Genomic DNA, 13574 nt, shown 5'->3' with positions numbered 1-13574 from the left:
TCGATCTGCTCCAGGTGGCCAAGCGAATTGGCCCGCAGTGCGAAGCCGCCGAAGACGAAGATCTGTCCGGGGAGAAAAGTCTCACCCTGGACCGCATCGTTGTTGATGATCAAAGGAGCCATCAGGCCTAAAGGCGACGACACAAAGGAACTCTCAATGAAAGCACCAATGTCGGTGTCAAAACCGGCGGATCTCGGGTAGGGGGTCCCGAACTGTGCGTCAAGGCCGGATGGTAACAGGAGACAAGGGACACGATGTTTTTACCCAGGTTCGGGCCCTCTCGATGGAGGTAATACCCTACTCCTGCTTGATTAATATTGATGATATGGGTAGTACAAGAGTAGATCTACCACGAGATCAAGGAGGCTAAACCCTAGAAGCTAGCCTATGGTATGATTGTTGTGTATGGAGTTGATGCCCTACGGACTACAACCCTCCGGTTTATATAGACACCGGATAGGGTTAGGGTTACACAGAGTCGGTTACAATGGTAGGAGATCTTGAATATCCGCATCGCCAAGCTTGCCTTCCACGCCAAGGAAAGTCCCTTCCGAACACGGGACGAAGTCTTCAATCTTGTATCTTCATAGTTCAGGAGTCCGGCTGAAGGTATAGTCCGGCCACCCAAACACCCCCTAATCCAGGACTCCCTCACCCCTCCCACGCTGCGCCCACAGGTTGGAGAAGCCCTACGGGGCGTGCACGCCGGGCTCCCCTCGATTCAGGGGACCCTGGGCAGGACGGTCCCCGGCGGCAGGTACTCTGGTGGTATGTTGGCGATCTGCAGCACCGCTAGAGGCCGAATGTTGAGCCGCGACGGGTTCCTTGTCCTGAATCTCGCCCACTTCGCCGCCTGCCTCGAATCCGTTGACTCCGCCTCCTGAATGGCCCAGAAGATGAGCTCGTAATCCATCCCCCCATCGTCGCCGGCGAACCGCACGCGTTCCTCGGACATCGCGTGCTGGATGACCTCGATGAGGGTTGCTGGCCAGACGTCGCAGTTCGGGAATCGCTCCCTCACCACGCGAATCATCTTCGCGTGTGCCTCTGGCGTCCCCCGCTCGGTCACCGGCAACTGCGACACCGGCAACTGCGACACCGGCACCGGCGGCTGGGAGACCATCGACGCCGCCACCTGGTGATTGGGGCGCACCCGCCACGCCCTTGTTCCCCTCCGCGAGCCCCCCACCATCTCTCTCGCTCGACTGGGCCGTGGGATCTGACGAAGAGCAACCGCCAGGGGAGGGGGACGATGGGGCGAGAGGGGGAGGGAGGCTAGATAAGCCCGCGCGGCCATTAATGGCGGTGGTTGCGGCGCCATTACTCGTGGTAGGTGAGGCGGGTGGTAGGCGCCATCATGGCAAGTCACGGTCTTCTTCGGCTAGCTAAATAGGGCGACTGATTCGGTGGGAGGTGACGCCAATTCCTCCCGCCGCTTTTTTGAAAACACGCGCGAGCTTGCGCCATCTCCGTGGACGCTGGAGGTCAGCGTCGCGTCCCCCTACATCACTCGAGCCTCGATCGCTGGAAATGGTTGATTCAGCCGTTCTTAACGGGTCTGACAGATAATTGCTTTAAGTTTCATGCGGATCAAAAATCTGGTACAGATCAGACAACCAAATAATCTAATTTTTTTCTCACGGACATGATTAGGCTTGTTGCGAGCAACCACACGCGTCATTGCTTCCTGGACCAGCGAGGCTCCCGTGGCCGTGGGTGACGCGGACCAAATCCAGTTTTTAAAACACAGCACGCGCACGAGGGCGACGATTAATTGCAACTTCAGCGAGCACGCTCCCCGTCCCATGGAGCCAGAGCCACATCACCCTCGGCGCGCTCCGACGGCCGCCATGGATCCCCCGTCGCCAGCGGGAGCGAGGCCGGCGATGTCCCACTCCTCCGCCTTCCTCCTCCCCTCCTCCGCAACCCCAGCCGCCTCAGCGGACGCGTACGCGGTCGTCGTCCTCAACCAGCGCCTGCCCCGCTTCGCCCCTCTCCTCTGGGACCGCGGTAACTGTCGCCACCAGCCCCACAGCTTCCCCTATGCCCTGTTAGCCTCTTCGTGGTTCCGTCGTCCTCAAGATGCTTATGTGCTTCTCTGTCTGTGCAGCGCAGGTGCGGGTGTGCGCCGACGGGGGCGCTAATCGCGTGTTCGACGGCATGCCGGAGCTGCTCCCCGGCCACGCCCGCGACGATGTGCGCTCCAGGTAATGCGATCCGTCGGACATTGCATATTCCGCGTTTGTCTGTCGGCCTGTCGGTCAGAGGGACAGGGATGTGCACAAGAACATTCCTGCTCGGGTGGTGGCCATTCGGTGTTTTGGATTGGTTTGGCCGCTAGAAAAAGTAGAAACAGTTCAACCAAATTCGACAATTTATTTGTGTAGTGCAATCTCTATTCTGCTTGTGAGCCTGACTGGTCGCTCCATGCATGCTCACAATGTGCTTGGTGGAATGCTTGGGGTTGTTATGTTTACCCACTGCCTAAAGTGCTTTCAACTTTCAAGTAATGCTAGAGAACTCGACAGGTGTACGTAATCTAGTATATTCATGGAAAGGGGATTAGAATTTGCGCAAGTGATTGGTTAGAAATAAATCGTAACTTATTTATAGTGACTGTTTGCCTTTCCCAGTCAGCAAGAACCATCTAGCACTCATGCTTGTTCTGACGTTTGGTGGCACTTCTTCAGTGGATGTGTTGGTAAATCCATTTTTCTGGTTCAGCTTATTAGGAAGTGGTTCATCTTACATGTAAAACCTCCCTCTTACTGGCCATGAGAAGCAGCAGTGTTAGTAGGAGTAGTGGTTAATGCAATAACTCACTTATTTTATGAGAAGAGGTGATGTTAATAGAGATATTTGTGAGCTAGTAGTAGCATTTTTTATACCAAGATTTTTAACTCCACCCAACCAAATGTTCAAATCACATTTCATTTTTTATTTGAAATTTCTAATGGGATTGGGATCTAGGAGATGATCATGACTCAGACCTTCTCAATTATCGATAGTCGGAAATCAATGTTTAAGACTATGCAGTACTTTTTCAAACCATCATATTAAAAAATTTCACCAAGCTGTCACTTGTTTTTGTGCAGATACAAACCAGATGTAATCAAAGGGGATATGGATTCAGTGCGACCAGAAGTGAAGGAATATTATTCTAATTTGGTAATTTACTTTTTTATTTTCCATTTAGTCCTTATTAACTTACAAACAGCATGTGTGGGACAAGTAATATTTGAACAATGTTATTTGGCTAGTATAATCATGAACTGGTGTCTCAGAAATTTAGCACAATCTGATTATTTTGTACTCGTGGTGCCTCATTAGTTTGCAGTTTGCAGTGCTCTCTTGGCTGATGCATAGTACTGAAGCGTTGTCTGGATACAAGATATCTAGCAGCTCTCTAGTTTAATAGTGCTATCGGTTATGTGGGAACATGAAAACTGAGAGAGAAAGAAAAAAAATGACGAGTCTCTGGTTCTGGAATCTTAGTTATGCTTAATTTAGCAGATTCATAGTGCGAACATCCTTCGCTGGCATTACATTTGAAGAAACAAACAGTATTTACATGATTGTTGAATGTTCCCCATTTTAACAGCTCCATGATAAGCTACACTGCGAATTCAATTCATGCTAGAGTGACATGGTTGGTGTAGTGCAGATTCGGGATCTTCTTTTTCTTCCTCCATGAAATTTCTTAGATGAAATCTCACATGTAAATCAATTTAGCATGTGTGTGTCCTCAATTGCGGCTTTCTAGTAATAATTGTACCCTTTTATATGAACAAAAGAACAGCACTAGAGTATGTTGGCTTAAATAAGAATGTTTTGGTATGTTCTTATTTCAAATATGAGGCAGCTGATCATATTTTCTTCATAATTTAGTCCATTGACTTCCAGCATGGCTCTGCTTTAGTAGAAACTAGTGTTATGGCGCTGCTAGAAGGAGGGCGCGAGAGGGCCGGCCGGGGCCTTTTGCCCACGGCCGGGCAAGATGGAAGGTATTTCCTTCTTAATTCTTGCTTGATTAGATTGATACATCTCCTCTCTTTATATAGAGAGGTTTACTTGACTCCCAAGCAAGGCTTACTTGACCCCTAAGCAAGTGACCCTTATCTCTAATTAACCCTAAGACTAACGGGCTATACCGCCAGCCCAGGCCATTAGGCCCATTACGTACTCTAACACTACACCCCACCTGGACATGCAGGTTGTCCTCGAGCTGCAGCCTAACCAACTTATAACCATGACTCGACGCAACACAAACCTAACACCTAAAAACAAGCCTTTTACATCTCAGCTTGTTTTATTACTCTCAACCTGAAATGGACTGGGATGATTTATTTTGGACCTCTTAACAAAAAGTGGATACCATCCGCACGTCGGACGTGCACGTGTAATGCCACCTGGATCCCATGGACACCATCTGGACAAAAGGAGTGCATGTGTATGGCCACCTGGAAGTGGTCGCAAGAGCGACCAGCAGAGGCGCCCTCGCGGCGGCCGGTGGCGGAATGCAGTGGTGCTACGCAGTGCGCTTCTGTCGGTGACACCATGCCTTCTCCCCGCCGGACGGCTGTTGGTCGGCACCGCACATAGAAGAGTGGAGGGCTGTCGATGGAGAATGGCGAGGAGGGGTGCGCCTCCCCAACCGTCGATGTCGCAGACTTTGAGGGCGCTGTCCGTGGGGAAAACAACATGCCCAAGATCCCCGACGCAGTGGACGAGATCGAGGTCCTTTGCGCAGCGAAGCGCAACTGGGAGGAGCGGCAGCTGCAGACCACGCAACTCCCGCACACGCCGACGCGCTAGGAGGCCATGTGCAGCAGCCTGCAGTCTCACCGCCGCCGACACGTGGCGGGTAGTGATCCAAGCTGCAAGCGGTGACGGCGACGGTGGGAACTTGATCTGCTGGATGGGGACGCCCTGGGGAAGTGGTGATGGCGACGGCGGGAACTTGATCTGGTGGATCGGGACTCCCGTCGGCGCGGTCGATGCGGGGTCGGAGCTGACCTGCGATGGCTGCTGCAGTTGCAGCGGCTGCTGCGGCGGAGTGCTGGGCGCGGCGGAGGTCGCCAGGAGCGGTGGCTGCCACTGCAGCCAGGGCGGGGCGGTGGTGGCGGTGGATGGCAGCTGCTGCAGCGGCCCGGTGAGCGCGGCGGAGGCCACCTGGTGCGGCGGCTGCCACGGCAGCCAGGACGGGGCGGTGGTGGTGGTGGATGGCATCTGCAGCAGCCCGGCGGAGGCCGCCTGGTGCGGCGGCTGCCATGACAGCCAGGACGGGGCGGTGGATGGCAGCTGCAGCAGTCGCGGCGAGCGCGGCGGGGGGCGCCTGGTGCGGCGGCAGCCACGGCGGCGCGGTGGCGGTGATGGGCGGCACAGCCGGGTGCAGCCCGTAGGACCCGGCCAAGAACAGGCGGATCTCCTGGACCGCCTGTATTAGGTCCCGCAGCGTCCCGAACACCTCCGGGGTGAGGACGACGGGAGAGGGCGCGGCGGAGAATCCCAACGCGGGCAGGAGCGGGGCGACGGTCGTGGTGGTCGCCTCCGACGAGGTGACCGGCAGCGGAAGAGACGGGTTGGGCGGCGGTGAAGACATGATCGAACCGAAGCTAGCTGATACCAAATTGTTATGGCGCTGCTAGAAGGAGGGCGCGAGAGGGCCGGCCCGGGGCCTTTTGCCCACGGCCGGGCAAGATGGAAGGGATTTCCTTCTTAATTCTTGCTTGATTAGATTGATACATCTCCTCTCTTTATATAGAGAGGTTTACTTGACTCCCAAGCAAGGCTTACTTGACCCCTAAGCAAGTGACCCTTATCTCTAATTAACCCTAAGACTAACGGGCTATACCGCCAGCCCAGGCCATTAGGCCCATTACGTACTCTAACAGGTAGAAAGAGCGCTGATTCTTGTGACCTTGAAATATCTTGTTTCTTCTGAAATCTGAAATCTGAAATCCAATATAGATCATGTAAGTTATCATGCTGATATCTATGTATGCAAAAGTTCATATAGATCAAGCAAGTTATTGCTTCAGTCATCACATGGCAATTAATATATTGAGACATGACTTTCATGCAGAACCTTACTTGAAATTAATTCCATCTTATGGCAAGTCTTATTATTTGATCAACCACAGGGCACCAAAATAGTTGATCAATCACATGATCAGGACACCACCGACTTGCACAAATGTGTAGCATTTATCACTGACAATTCACCTGGCCCTGACAAATCGAATGTAAGCTGCTCTAGCTCAGTAATATGAAGTCATTAACCCTCAAGTTATTTGATTAGAATAACACATCGCCATGTTTACAAATATATACCGCCTTGTCTTTAATGACAGTTATGCATCCTTGTCCTCGGAGCACTAGGAGGTAGGTTTGATCACGAAATGGGAAACATCAATGTACTCCACCTCTTTCCAAACATTAAGATCGTCCTCCTATCAGATGATTGCCTGATCTTTCTGCTCCCAAGAACGCACACTCACAACATCCACATTGAACGATCAGTTGAGGGCCCCCACTGTGGGTTGATTCCCATTGGCGCACCTTCGACTAGCACCACGACCACGGGGCTCCGGTGGAATTTAGGTAAGTGTTTCACTTGGTCAATATCCTGTGGTGTTATACAGCAGCAACTGATGTTTCAATGCATTTTCTCGTCAGATAATACTCATATGAGCTTCGGTGGATTGATTAGCACATCAAACACAGTTGATGAGGACCAGGTTATGGTCACTTCAGATTCTGACCTGATCTGGACAATATCGCTCCGGCACTGAGTTTTTCGATGCATTTTCTCGTCAGACAATACTTGTATGAGCTACGATGGATTGATTAGCACGTCGAACATCGTTGATGAGGACCGGGTTATGGTCGCTTCAGATTCTGACCTGATTTGGACAATATCTCTCTGGCACCGAGCTTATGCTAGGCAGAACGTTTTAGCTATCGCCAATTGTCTCATCTAATTTATGTCTATGACCACTACATCCAGCAGTGACGTGATAAATTCTGGCGTGTTAGAATTTCAAGCCTTGTAAATTTTCAATTTGTAATTTGGTAGCTTTGGCAATTAAATATATTTGCCCCCGCGTAAAAAAATTGGTGGTGTGCCTGTCAAAATCTATATCTGTTAATAGGTTGTGAAAATACAGTGGCGCAGTTTGTGGGTTACTCTGTTCAAGCAAACTTCTCTTTTTACACACCTCTTGTACTTCGGTAGTCTGGATTTGCGTATTCATTTCAGAGCTCCATCCAACTAGACCACAAGCCACAAGAGACACGATCAAACTCATAGCACGCTTCCATGAGTAAGCTTGTTAGGATCCTGGGTCTAGGTAAGATGTTTTGCTTGATGGTATCAGATATTCAGATCACAGGATTTGGTCAGGAGCATGACGATTTGCTAGGTTTTCAGAAGATCGTAGGTATTTATATAGATAATGGATTTTTATTCTTGTGAGAAACACCGATTATAACAAAGAAAATGGATTATGTACATGCATACCAGTATCATTCGAAATTTGTTTTGGACAGGGGAAGAGTTGCTCTCCCCGCCTCTGCAAGTATCATCCTATGATATAAAATTTTCATATATATATATATATATATATAGACAAAAGCAAACCTATGCAACAATCTTGTGGAGGTAGCAATCATAGCCACATGTTGAGCTTGGGATCTGGTCCAAAACTTTCCCCTGTTAGCATTTCTTGCATTTTAGCTATCCCTAGTTTATTTCCTCTTATAGTGCAAACTGGACCACCAACGCATGTGACTAGCCAGTAGGCTGAGCCCATAGGCTGCCATGCCTGCGCCCACGCCAGACCTCGGCCCACGAGAGAGAAGTTTCCCACGATCCGAACGGTGCCTAGCCCATGAAAGGTTCCTGGAACTTTCTTTTTCGCCTTCTTCTTTTCCTGTTAGTTTGCATACACGGTGTACCGTCATCTCACTGCTTCGCCCCCTCCCCGTTTTCCCTTCTTCCAGTCGTTCTCCATCACCTGTCGCGCTCTCTCTCTCTCTCTCTCTCTCTCTCTCTCCCCTCGTTCTCCATCCCGATCTAGATCCCTTTTGTGCAGAGCAACGATGGCGGCACCGCGAGCTAGAGGAGCGCAGGAGGGGGAGCAGCGGCGTCTTCCGGGGCCGCCTTGGCGGCATGGAAGGGGACGAAACGGCCGTCGTGGCGGCGGTGGAGGCTGAGGTTGTGGGGTCGGTGAAGACGGAGGAGCACATCATGATCCGGATCGAGGTAGGGGGGTTGAACACACGATTCATCCATTGTCCCTTCTTTTTTTCGAGATCCAAAGCAAATTCTTCGGTTCTAATACCTCTTTTTTTAAGATTGCATCCACTGATACTGTTTCTTTTGCAGTCCCTGAACAAGAAGTACGGCAGCAACGTGCCGCTGCTCCTGATGAATTCCTTCAACACCCATCAGGACACGTTGAAGGTAGATTAATTACCATCATCCAAATCACTTCTGACATTGGCGATTGGAAGGCTGTTTAAAAAAATACCAATTCCCTCGTCATGCTGATTCATACATTTGCGCCGCAGATTGTCGAGAAATACGCCAATTCAAACATCCAAATCCATACATTCAACCAGGTATGTCAAGCCATATATCCTGATTTGTTGTTTCAATCAGGTATGCTTATGACATTTACGAATTCTGTTCTGATATGCAGAGCCAGTATCCTCGTGTCGTGGCCTTCCAGGGGGAGGACCGTCAAGGATGGGTGGTAAAACATTCATATGCATCGCCCGTTAAGGATGGCTGGCCGACGAGTTCTGAATATTGTGACGTTGAAACTCCAATTAGTGTATACAGCGAGATATAACGAGTGATTGACAAAAAAACTATCAGTTTAGGGGTTTGCGTCCCACAGAACTACCACTTTTTTAAAAGTGGCCGAAAACTATCAAAAAAACGTAAAAACGTGACAAAAAACTACCAGGTTGACTGAATGGTGGTTTTGACCGTTTTAACCGCGATTCTGACGTGAGTGGCCCACGTGCCAGGCTGGCGGCCCGCCTAACGGCGCGCGCGGCTGTTAGAGCCGCTCGTCGGTCGCACCTGGTCGGGACCAGGTCATAACCTGGCCGACCGGGCCGCTCGTCCCCACCAGCTCTCTCACTCTCCCCTGAGCTCACTCAACTCCTCTCTGCTCTCCTCTGCTTCTGTTTCTTCTTCTCGCGCTCCGGCGACGCCGTGACCATGCCGTCGTGGCTGAACAACAACGAGACGTTGGAGGACGATGACGAGTACATGAGTGAGTTCAGCAGCATGCAGATGGAGTACTTTGTAAGTCATCTCAGTCTATCCTCTTCCTCTCCTGTCTGTTTTGTTCTAGGGTTAGGGTAGGGTTAGGGTTTGAAGATATTTGAGATTTTTCCATTTAAGTTGATATATCTGAGTTGTTCTTGATATAGATATGCTTTTGTTTTTGCAGCAAACTCCTGACACTGTGATAGACCCTAGTTTCTGTGGGCTTGTGACTGAATCTGACAGAAGGTGCATCCCGCACAGGAAGAGGGCGGGCAAGTTTGTGGCATTTGAAGGCACTGACACTAGCAGGAGATTCATAGGATGTGCTACTGAGGTAATGGACCAAGTTGGTGTGGATTTGATTAGTTTGAATTTCTGCTATGTAGTGGAAACAGAGTGTTTAGTTGCTGTTATTCTGAATTTTCCTTAAGTCTGAAAACATTGGTATGTCTGAATACTTTACTTGTAGTAAAGAGCACTGGAAACATGTATGAATACTGTACTTGTAGTATAGAACTAACTAGCTAGTGTAGCTTATATCATTATTGTTTATGATTTGTTATTCTGAATTTAATTGTTCACTGTAAAATTAAGAGTAATTGATTTTCAGGATGGTGTGAACTGTGGTGTTCTGGAGTGGGTAGATGTCCCCTGGCCTGTAATTCTGCAAAGGTGCTTAAGCAAGCTCTGGGAACAGAACCTTGGTAGAGCCCAGGATAATGAGGCTCATGGGATAGAGGTTGCAAAACTGCAGAAGGAGCTTGCTTCTCTGGCCAATCAGTATAGCCAGCTGGTGGATGATGTGTCCAAGTTGTTTGATTATCAGGATGGAATCAAACCTCATGACATGGGTTGCACAAGCCAGGCAATCAATGAACTGAAGGAGAAGAAGAAGCAACTTGAGGAGCAGGCAAAGATTGAGCTTCAAATGGAGAAGCTTAAGCTCAAGAAAGAACAAAGGTGCATCCTTCAGAGTCAAGCTGATATAATCCAGAACACAAGGAAGGCCATGAAGGCGCTAGAGGTGGAGAAAGATCTCCTTAAAGAAGAGAAGAAGAAGCTGGAGAATGTCATTGCTGAGCTCCTTAAGGTTGGTCATGGGTGCAAGGAAAAGCTGGACAAGATAAAGGAAGTTGTGATGGAGGAGTGAAGTGGCAGCTCTCTGGATGGTAAGTATATGTGAGGCCTATATATATGATTGGCCTAGGAATGATCAGTCTGATGCAAATATGCCTTGATCTACTTATGAACTACCTTTGAACTACCTAAGAACTGTAATGGGTTCAGATCATTTTGGTTGGTGTGGGGGTGGTGTTTGCCCTGATCTGTACTGCCCAAATATTATCCTGATGCTGAGAACTGGTGCTAAGTTAAGTTAAGAACTAAATTATCTAAGTCTGGTGTAGTTTATTTGTGTGTGTTGTATCATAAGTTCTTGCTGAGATCTGTTTACTTCATAAATTGCTTCATCACAGGTCCCATAGATAGCATTTAGTCTTACATAGATAGGACATGGACAATGAAATTGTTCAAAGACACTTAAACTGACAGAACTAAATCTCACTGAGATTGCAAACACCCTGATAAACTGACAGAACTAAACTGACATAACTGAATCTCACATAGATCTGGCGATAACTAAATCTGAAACTTACTGTTTCAGATTGTTAGGCCCCTGCCCCGCTATGCGACCTGACCGTCGCACCTCTTGCTTGACTTGAGTGGTAGGTGGCAGCTCTGGCACCTCCTCTTCGTCTCTATCGATGACGATGATGGGAGGAGGACGTCGGCGAGCCAGCAGTGCTGGTGGGGCGATGATCTGCAGGTCCTCGTCGGCGTTGTCCATAGTAGTTTGAGTTGCAGCTTGTGCTAGAGGGATATAGCGGTGGGCTGCCCACCGTTCCCTCTGCCCAGCATCGCCAGAGTCCGCCTCCTTCATTGCCCACAGCAACATGCCGATGGGCATGATACCCTTACCTGGGGTTGCATAGCGCTGGTCCATGCGCTGCTTCTCCTCAGTCGTCGCCTTCTTCCTCACCTCTTTTGATGCATCCACGAGCCCTTGTGCGCTGCTGTATCTCATGGCAATCTTCATGTAGTCGAGGAAGAGGTCTTCGTCGCTGCAAGCCGACCCAAAAAGCATGGCAACCCAGCCCTTGCCGGTGGGGAAGGGGTTCAGCCATGGGTCTGGCGTAGAGGAAGAACCAGCCATGGATGTAGGTGGAGTGAGGTTTTCGAGAGAGAGGTAGAGTGAGAAGAGATAGAGTGAGCTGTTGGGCTACTTAAATGTTGGAGTGGAGGAAGTGCGGTGGAGTGTGAAAGTGAGGTTTTCGAGATTGAGTGATGAGAAATGGTGGTAGTTGTGTTGCAATTAAAGTCTTTGTTGAAACCCAGCAACTTGGAACTTGTGTGCCCAAACAGTGGAGTAGTTGATGGTCAAACAGTGGAGTATTTCAAAAATTAGAGTCACCAAAAAATCACATTTCAGCAAAGCCCAAGTATAGAAACATTCAGATAAATGCAGATAGATGGATTCAGGCATAAGTTCAGACTTAAAAATATTGTACCATGGATACATTTCTTAGAAAATAAGCATAGTCTTTATTATAGATTTTCCAACAACCCAACATAGATGGTTCAGAAAATAAGCATAGTCTTTAACATGAGTACTCTCTTTAACAGATTCAGGCAGCCACATTGCATCGTCTTCATCACGGTTGGTGCATCTCCTGAACTGCATCCTTCACTGCAATCATAAAGTTCAGAAAGTTCAGAAGAAGACAAGATTCAAAGCAAGACTAAGAACAAGATTCAGGGCAATATTGAGCACAAGACAAGCAGATTCGGAAACACCACAATTTAGTCAGAAACTACCGCGTAGAACTAATCCCAATCCTGTCTTCCTTCTGCTGCAGCCAGGATCTGAGTCCATCTCTTCCTTGTTGCTTGGAATCGATGGAAAGAAGCCCTGTCTTTGGCCCACCAGATGATTAGTTCATCTGTGATGTTGGTTCCTTCTGGGAACACCTCCTTGAACTGCTTCACGTCATTCTGGTTGCGTTCCGCCATAATCATGGCAGCAATCCTCTGGTGTCGCTCCTGTGCCTGTGCTCGACGGTTGGCCCTCCTTTCAGCCCTCCTTTCAGCCCTAGCAACCTCGTCTTGTTCATCAACTACCTCTCCTAACTGTGGATCCATCAGTGGCGGCTAGGTTTTGGTCAAGGGGAATGAGGCGCAGGGATCCAGTGGTTTCTGGTGGCCTCTCTTATGTACACACTGTGGCAGGCTTGGTGGGTTAGTTAGGTCCAACACGGAAGCCCACCATCAGGCCCATGGTACACCACAAATTTGATACAAGTACAGTGAGATTCGGTCAGGTTCACCCAAATTCAGACATACTCATGCAGAAAAGTACAGACAGGTTCAAAACAAAGAGAAACAGGTTCTATACTAATTCAAACAGGTTCAAAGAGAGAAGTTCTACCTTTTTATAGTGTCAGTTACCACTGGCATAGAAATAACCCCTCAATCTACTGCTTGCAAACCTCTTCCTTTTGTTACCAGCCAAAACCTCTGAAGTTGCAGCAACAGATCTTGGTGCACTGAATTCCTTGCCTCTCCCTCCACCTGTAGGCCTACCCCTTTTGGCAGCAAGAGCTGGTGCTCTTGCACTAGGGGCCGGTGCTCTTGGAGTTTGTATTGGAGCAGATGGAGCAGGTGCATAGACTGCCCTATTTTCCTACATTAAAGGTCCAACTTAACTTAGATTAGACTATGTAAAAGGAAACATTGCTCTGATGCTTGATAATTACCTGGTGTTTGTTTTTCCTCATTTGTAGTTTAGGCCTAAGAGTCTTATTGCAACTTGTATACTTGTGTCCTTCCAACCCACAATTTTTACAGGTAATTGTTCCCATCCTACTGGTGTCTCTTGGGGCAGGAACTTCAAACTCTCCTTTCCTCCTTGCAGTCTGTTTTCTGCCTGCCTTTTCTTTGAACACAGGAGGTTCAATGTCTGAAGTGTTTGTGTGAGGCCAGAAATCTGGACCAGGAACAGGGTATATAATTTCTTTGTATGTCTCCAAATAAAGTGGCTTGTTGAAAAAGTCATTGACATAGTCCTCAGGATGCAGCTTTTGCTTTGTCAGTACAGATATGCCATGACTGCAAGGTACACCAGTCATGTTCCATCTCTTGCAGTCACATGTATACCCTTCCATGTCCACACAATACTGTTTTTCTTTGCTAGTAACTTGCCAAATTGTTGGACCTGCTCTATCAGCCTGAC

The 13574-nt window shown here is 48.8% G+C and overlaps 2 protein-coding genes across 4 annotated transcripts; both read left to right on the top strand.

Moving 5' to 3' along the window:
- The first annotated feature begins 1770 nt into the window (after window positions 1-1770).
- LOC119276778 (thiamine pyrophosphokinase 3-like) lies at window positions 1771-7178 on the top strand. 3 transcript variants are annotated; one of them, XM_037557943.1, is made up of 7 exons: window positions 1771-2010; window positions 2111-2207; window positions 3096-3168; window positions 6144-6245; window positions 6354-6384; window positions 6460-6603; window positions 6679-7178. In XM_037557943.1, the coding sequence occupies exons 1-7, from the start codon at window positions 1806-1808 to the stop codon at window positions 6792-6794; spliced, it is 768 nt and encodes a 255-aa protein (XP_037413840.1). In that variant the 5' UTR covers window positions 1771-1805; the 3' UTR covers window positions 6795-7178. The 3 variants fall into 3 exon arrangements, with proteins under 3 accessions (XP_037413840.1, XP_037413848.1, XP_037413832.1); XM_037557935.1 differs by having other exon boundaries at window positions 1773-2010; window positions 6354-6603; XM_037557951.1 differs by lacking the exon at window positions 6144-6245 and having other exon boundaries at window positions 6354-6603.
- A 787-nt stretch (window positions 7179-7965) lies between these two features.
- On the top strand, window positions 7966-10660 carry LOC119297040. Its single transcript, XM_037575018.1, has 6 exons — window positions 7966-8266; window positions 8390-8467; window positions 8575-8625; window positions 8706-9322; window positions 9471-9620; window positions 9897-10660. The coding sequence occupies exons 4-6, from the start codon at window positions 9236-9238 to the stop codon at window positions 10434-10436; spliced, it is 777 nt and encodes a 258-aa protein (XP_037430915.1). The 5' UTR covers window positions 7966-8266; window positions 8390-8467; window positions 8575-8625; window positions 8706-9235; the 3' UTR covers window positions 10437-10660.
- Window positions 10661-13574: the final 2914 nt, after the last annotated feature.

The sequence above is a fragment of the Triticum dicoccoides genome, chromosome 1A (genome assembly GCF_002162155.2).
Source record: "Triticum dicoccoides isolate Atlit2015 ecotype Zavitan chromosome 1A, WEW_v2.0, whole genome shotgun sequence".
Classification (NCBI taxonomy): Eukaryota; Viridiplantae; Streptophyta; class Magnoliopsida; order Poales; family Poaceae; genus Triticum; species Triticum dicoccoides.
The sequence above is the reverse complement of the archived record's forward strand: the minus strand, read 5'-3'. Positions and strand labels throughout refer to the sequence as shown.

Excerpts from the sequence above, each read along its gene's own strand:
- LOC119276778 (XM_037557935.1), top strand. The coding sequence starts at position 1,806 with ATGGAGCCAGAGCCACATCACCCTCGGCGCGCTCCGACGGCCGCCATG. Across the intron at positions 2,208-3,095 it reads CGCGACGATGTGCGCTCCAG|ATACAAACCAGATGTAATCA; the intron begins GTAATGCGATCC and ends GTTTTTGTGCAG. Across the intron at positions 6,604-6,678 it reads GGGGCTCCGGTGGAATTTAG|ATAATACTCATATGAGCTTC; the intron begins GTAAGTGTTTCA and ends TTTTCTCGTCAG.
- LOC119297040 (XM_037575018.1), top strand. The coding sequence starts at position 9,236 with ATGCCGTCGTGGCTGAACAACAACGAGACGTTGGAGGACGATGACGAG. Across the intron at positions 9,323-9,470 it reads GCATGCAGATGGAGTACTTT|CAAACTCCTGACACTGTGAT; the intron begins GTAAGTCATCTC and ends TTGTTTTTGCAG. Across the intron at positions 9,621-9,896 it reads TCATAGGATGTGCTACTGAG|GATGGTGTGAACTGTGGTGT; the intron begins GTAATGGACCAA and ends ATTGATTTTCAG.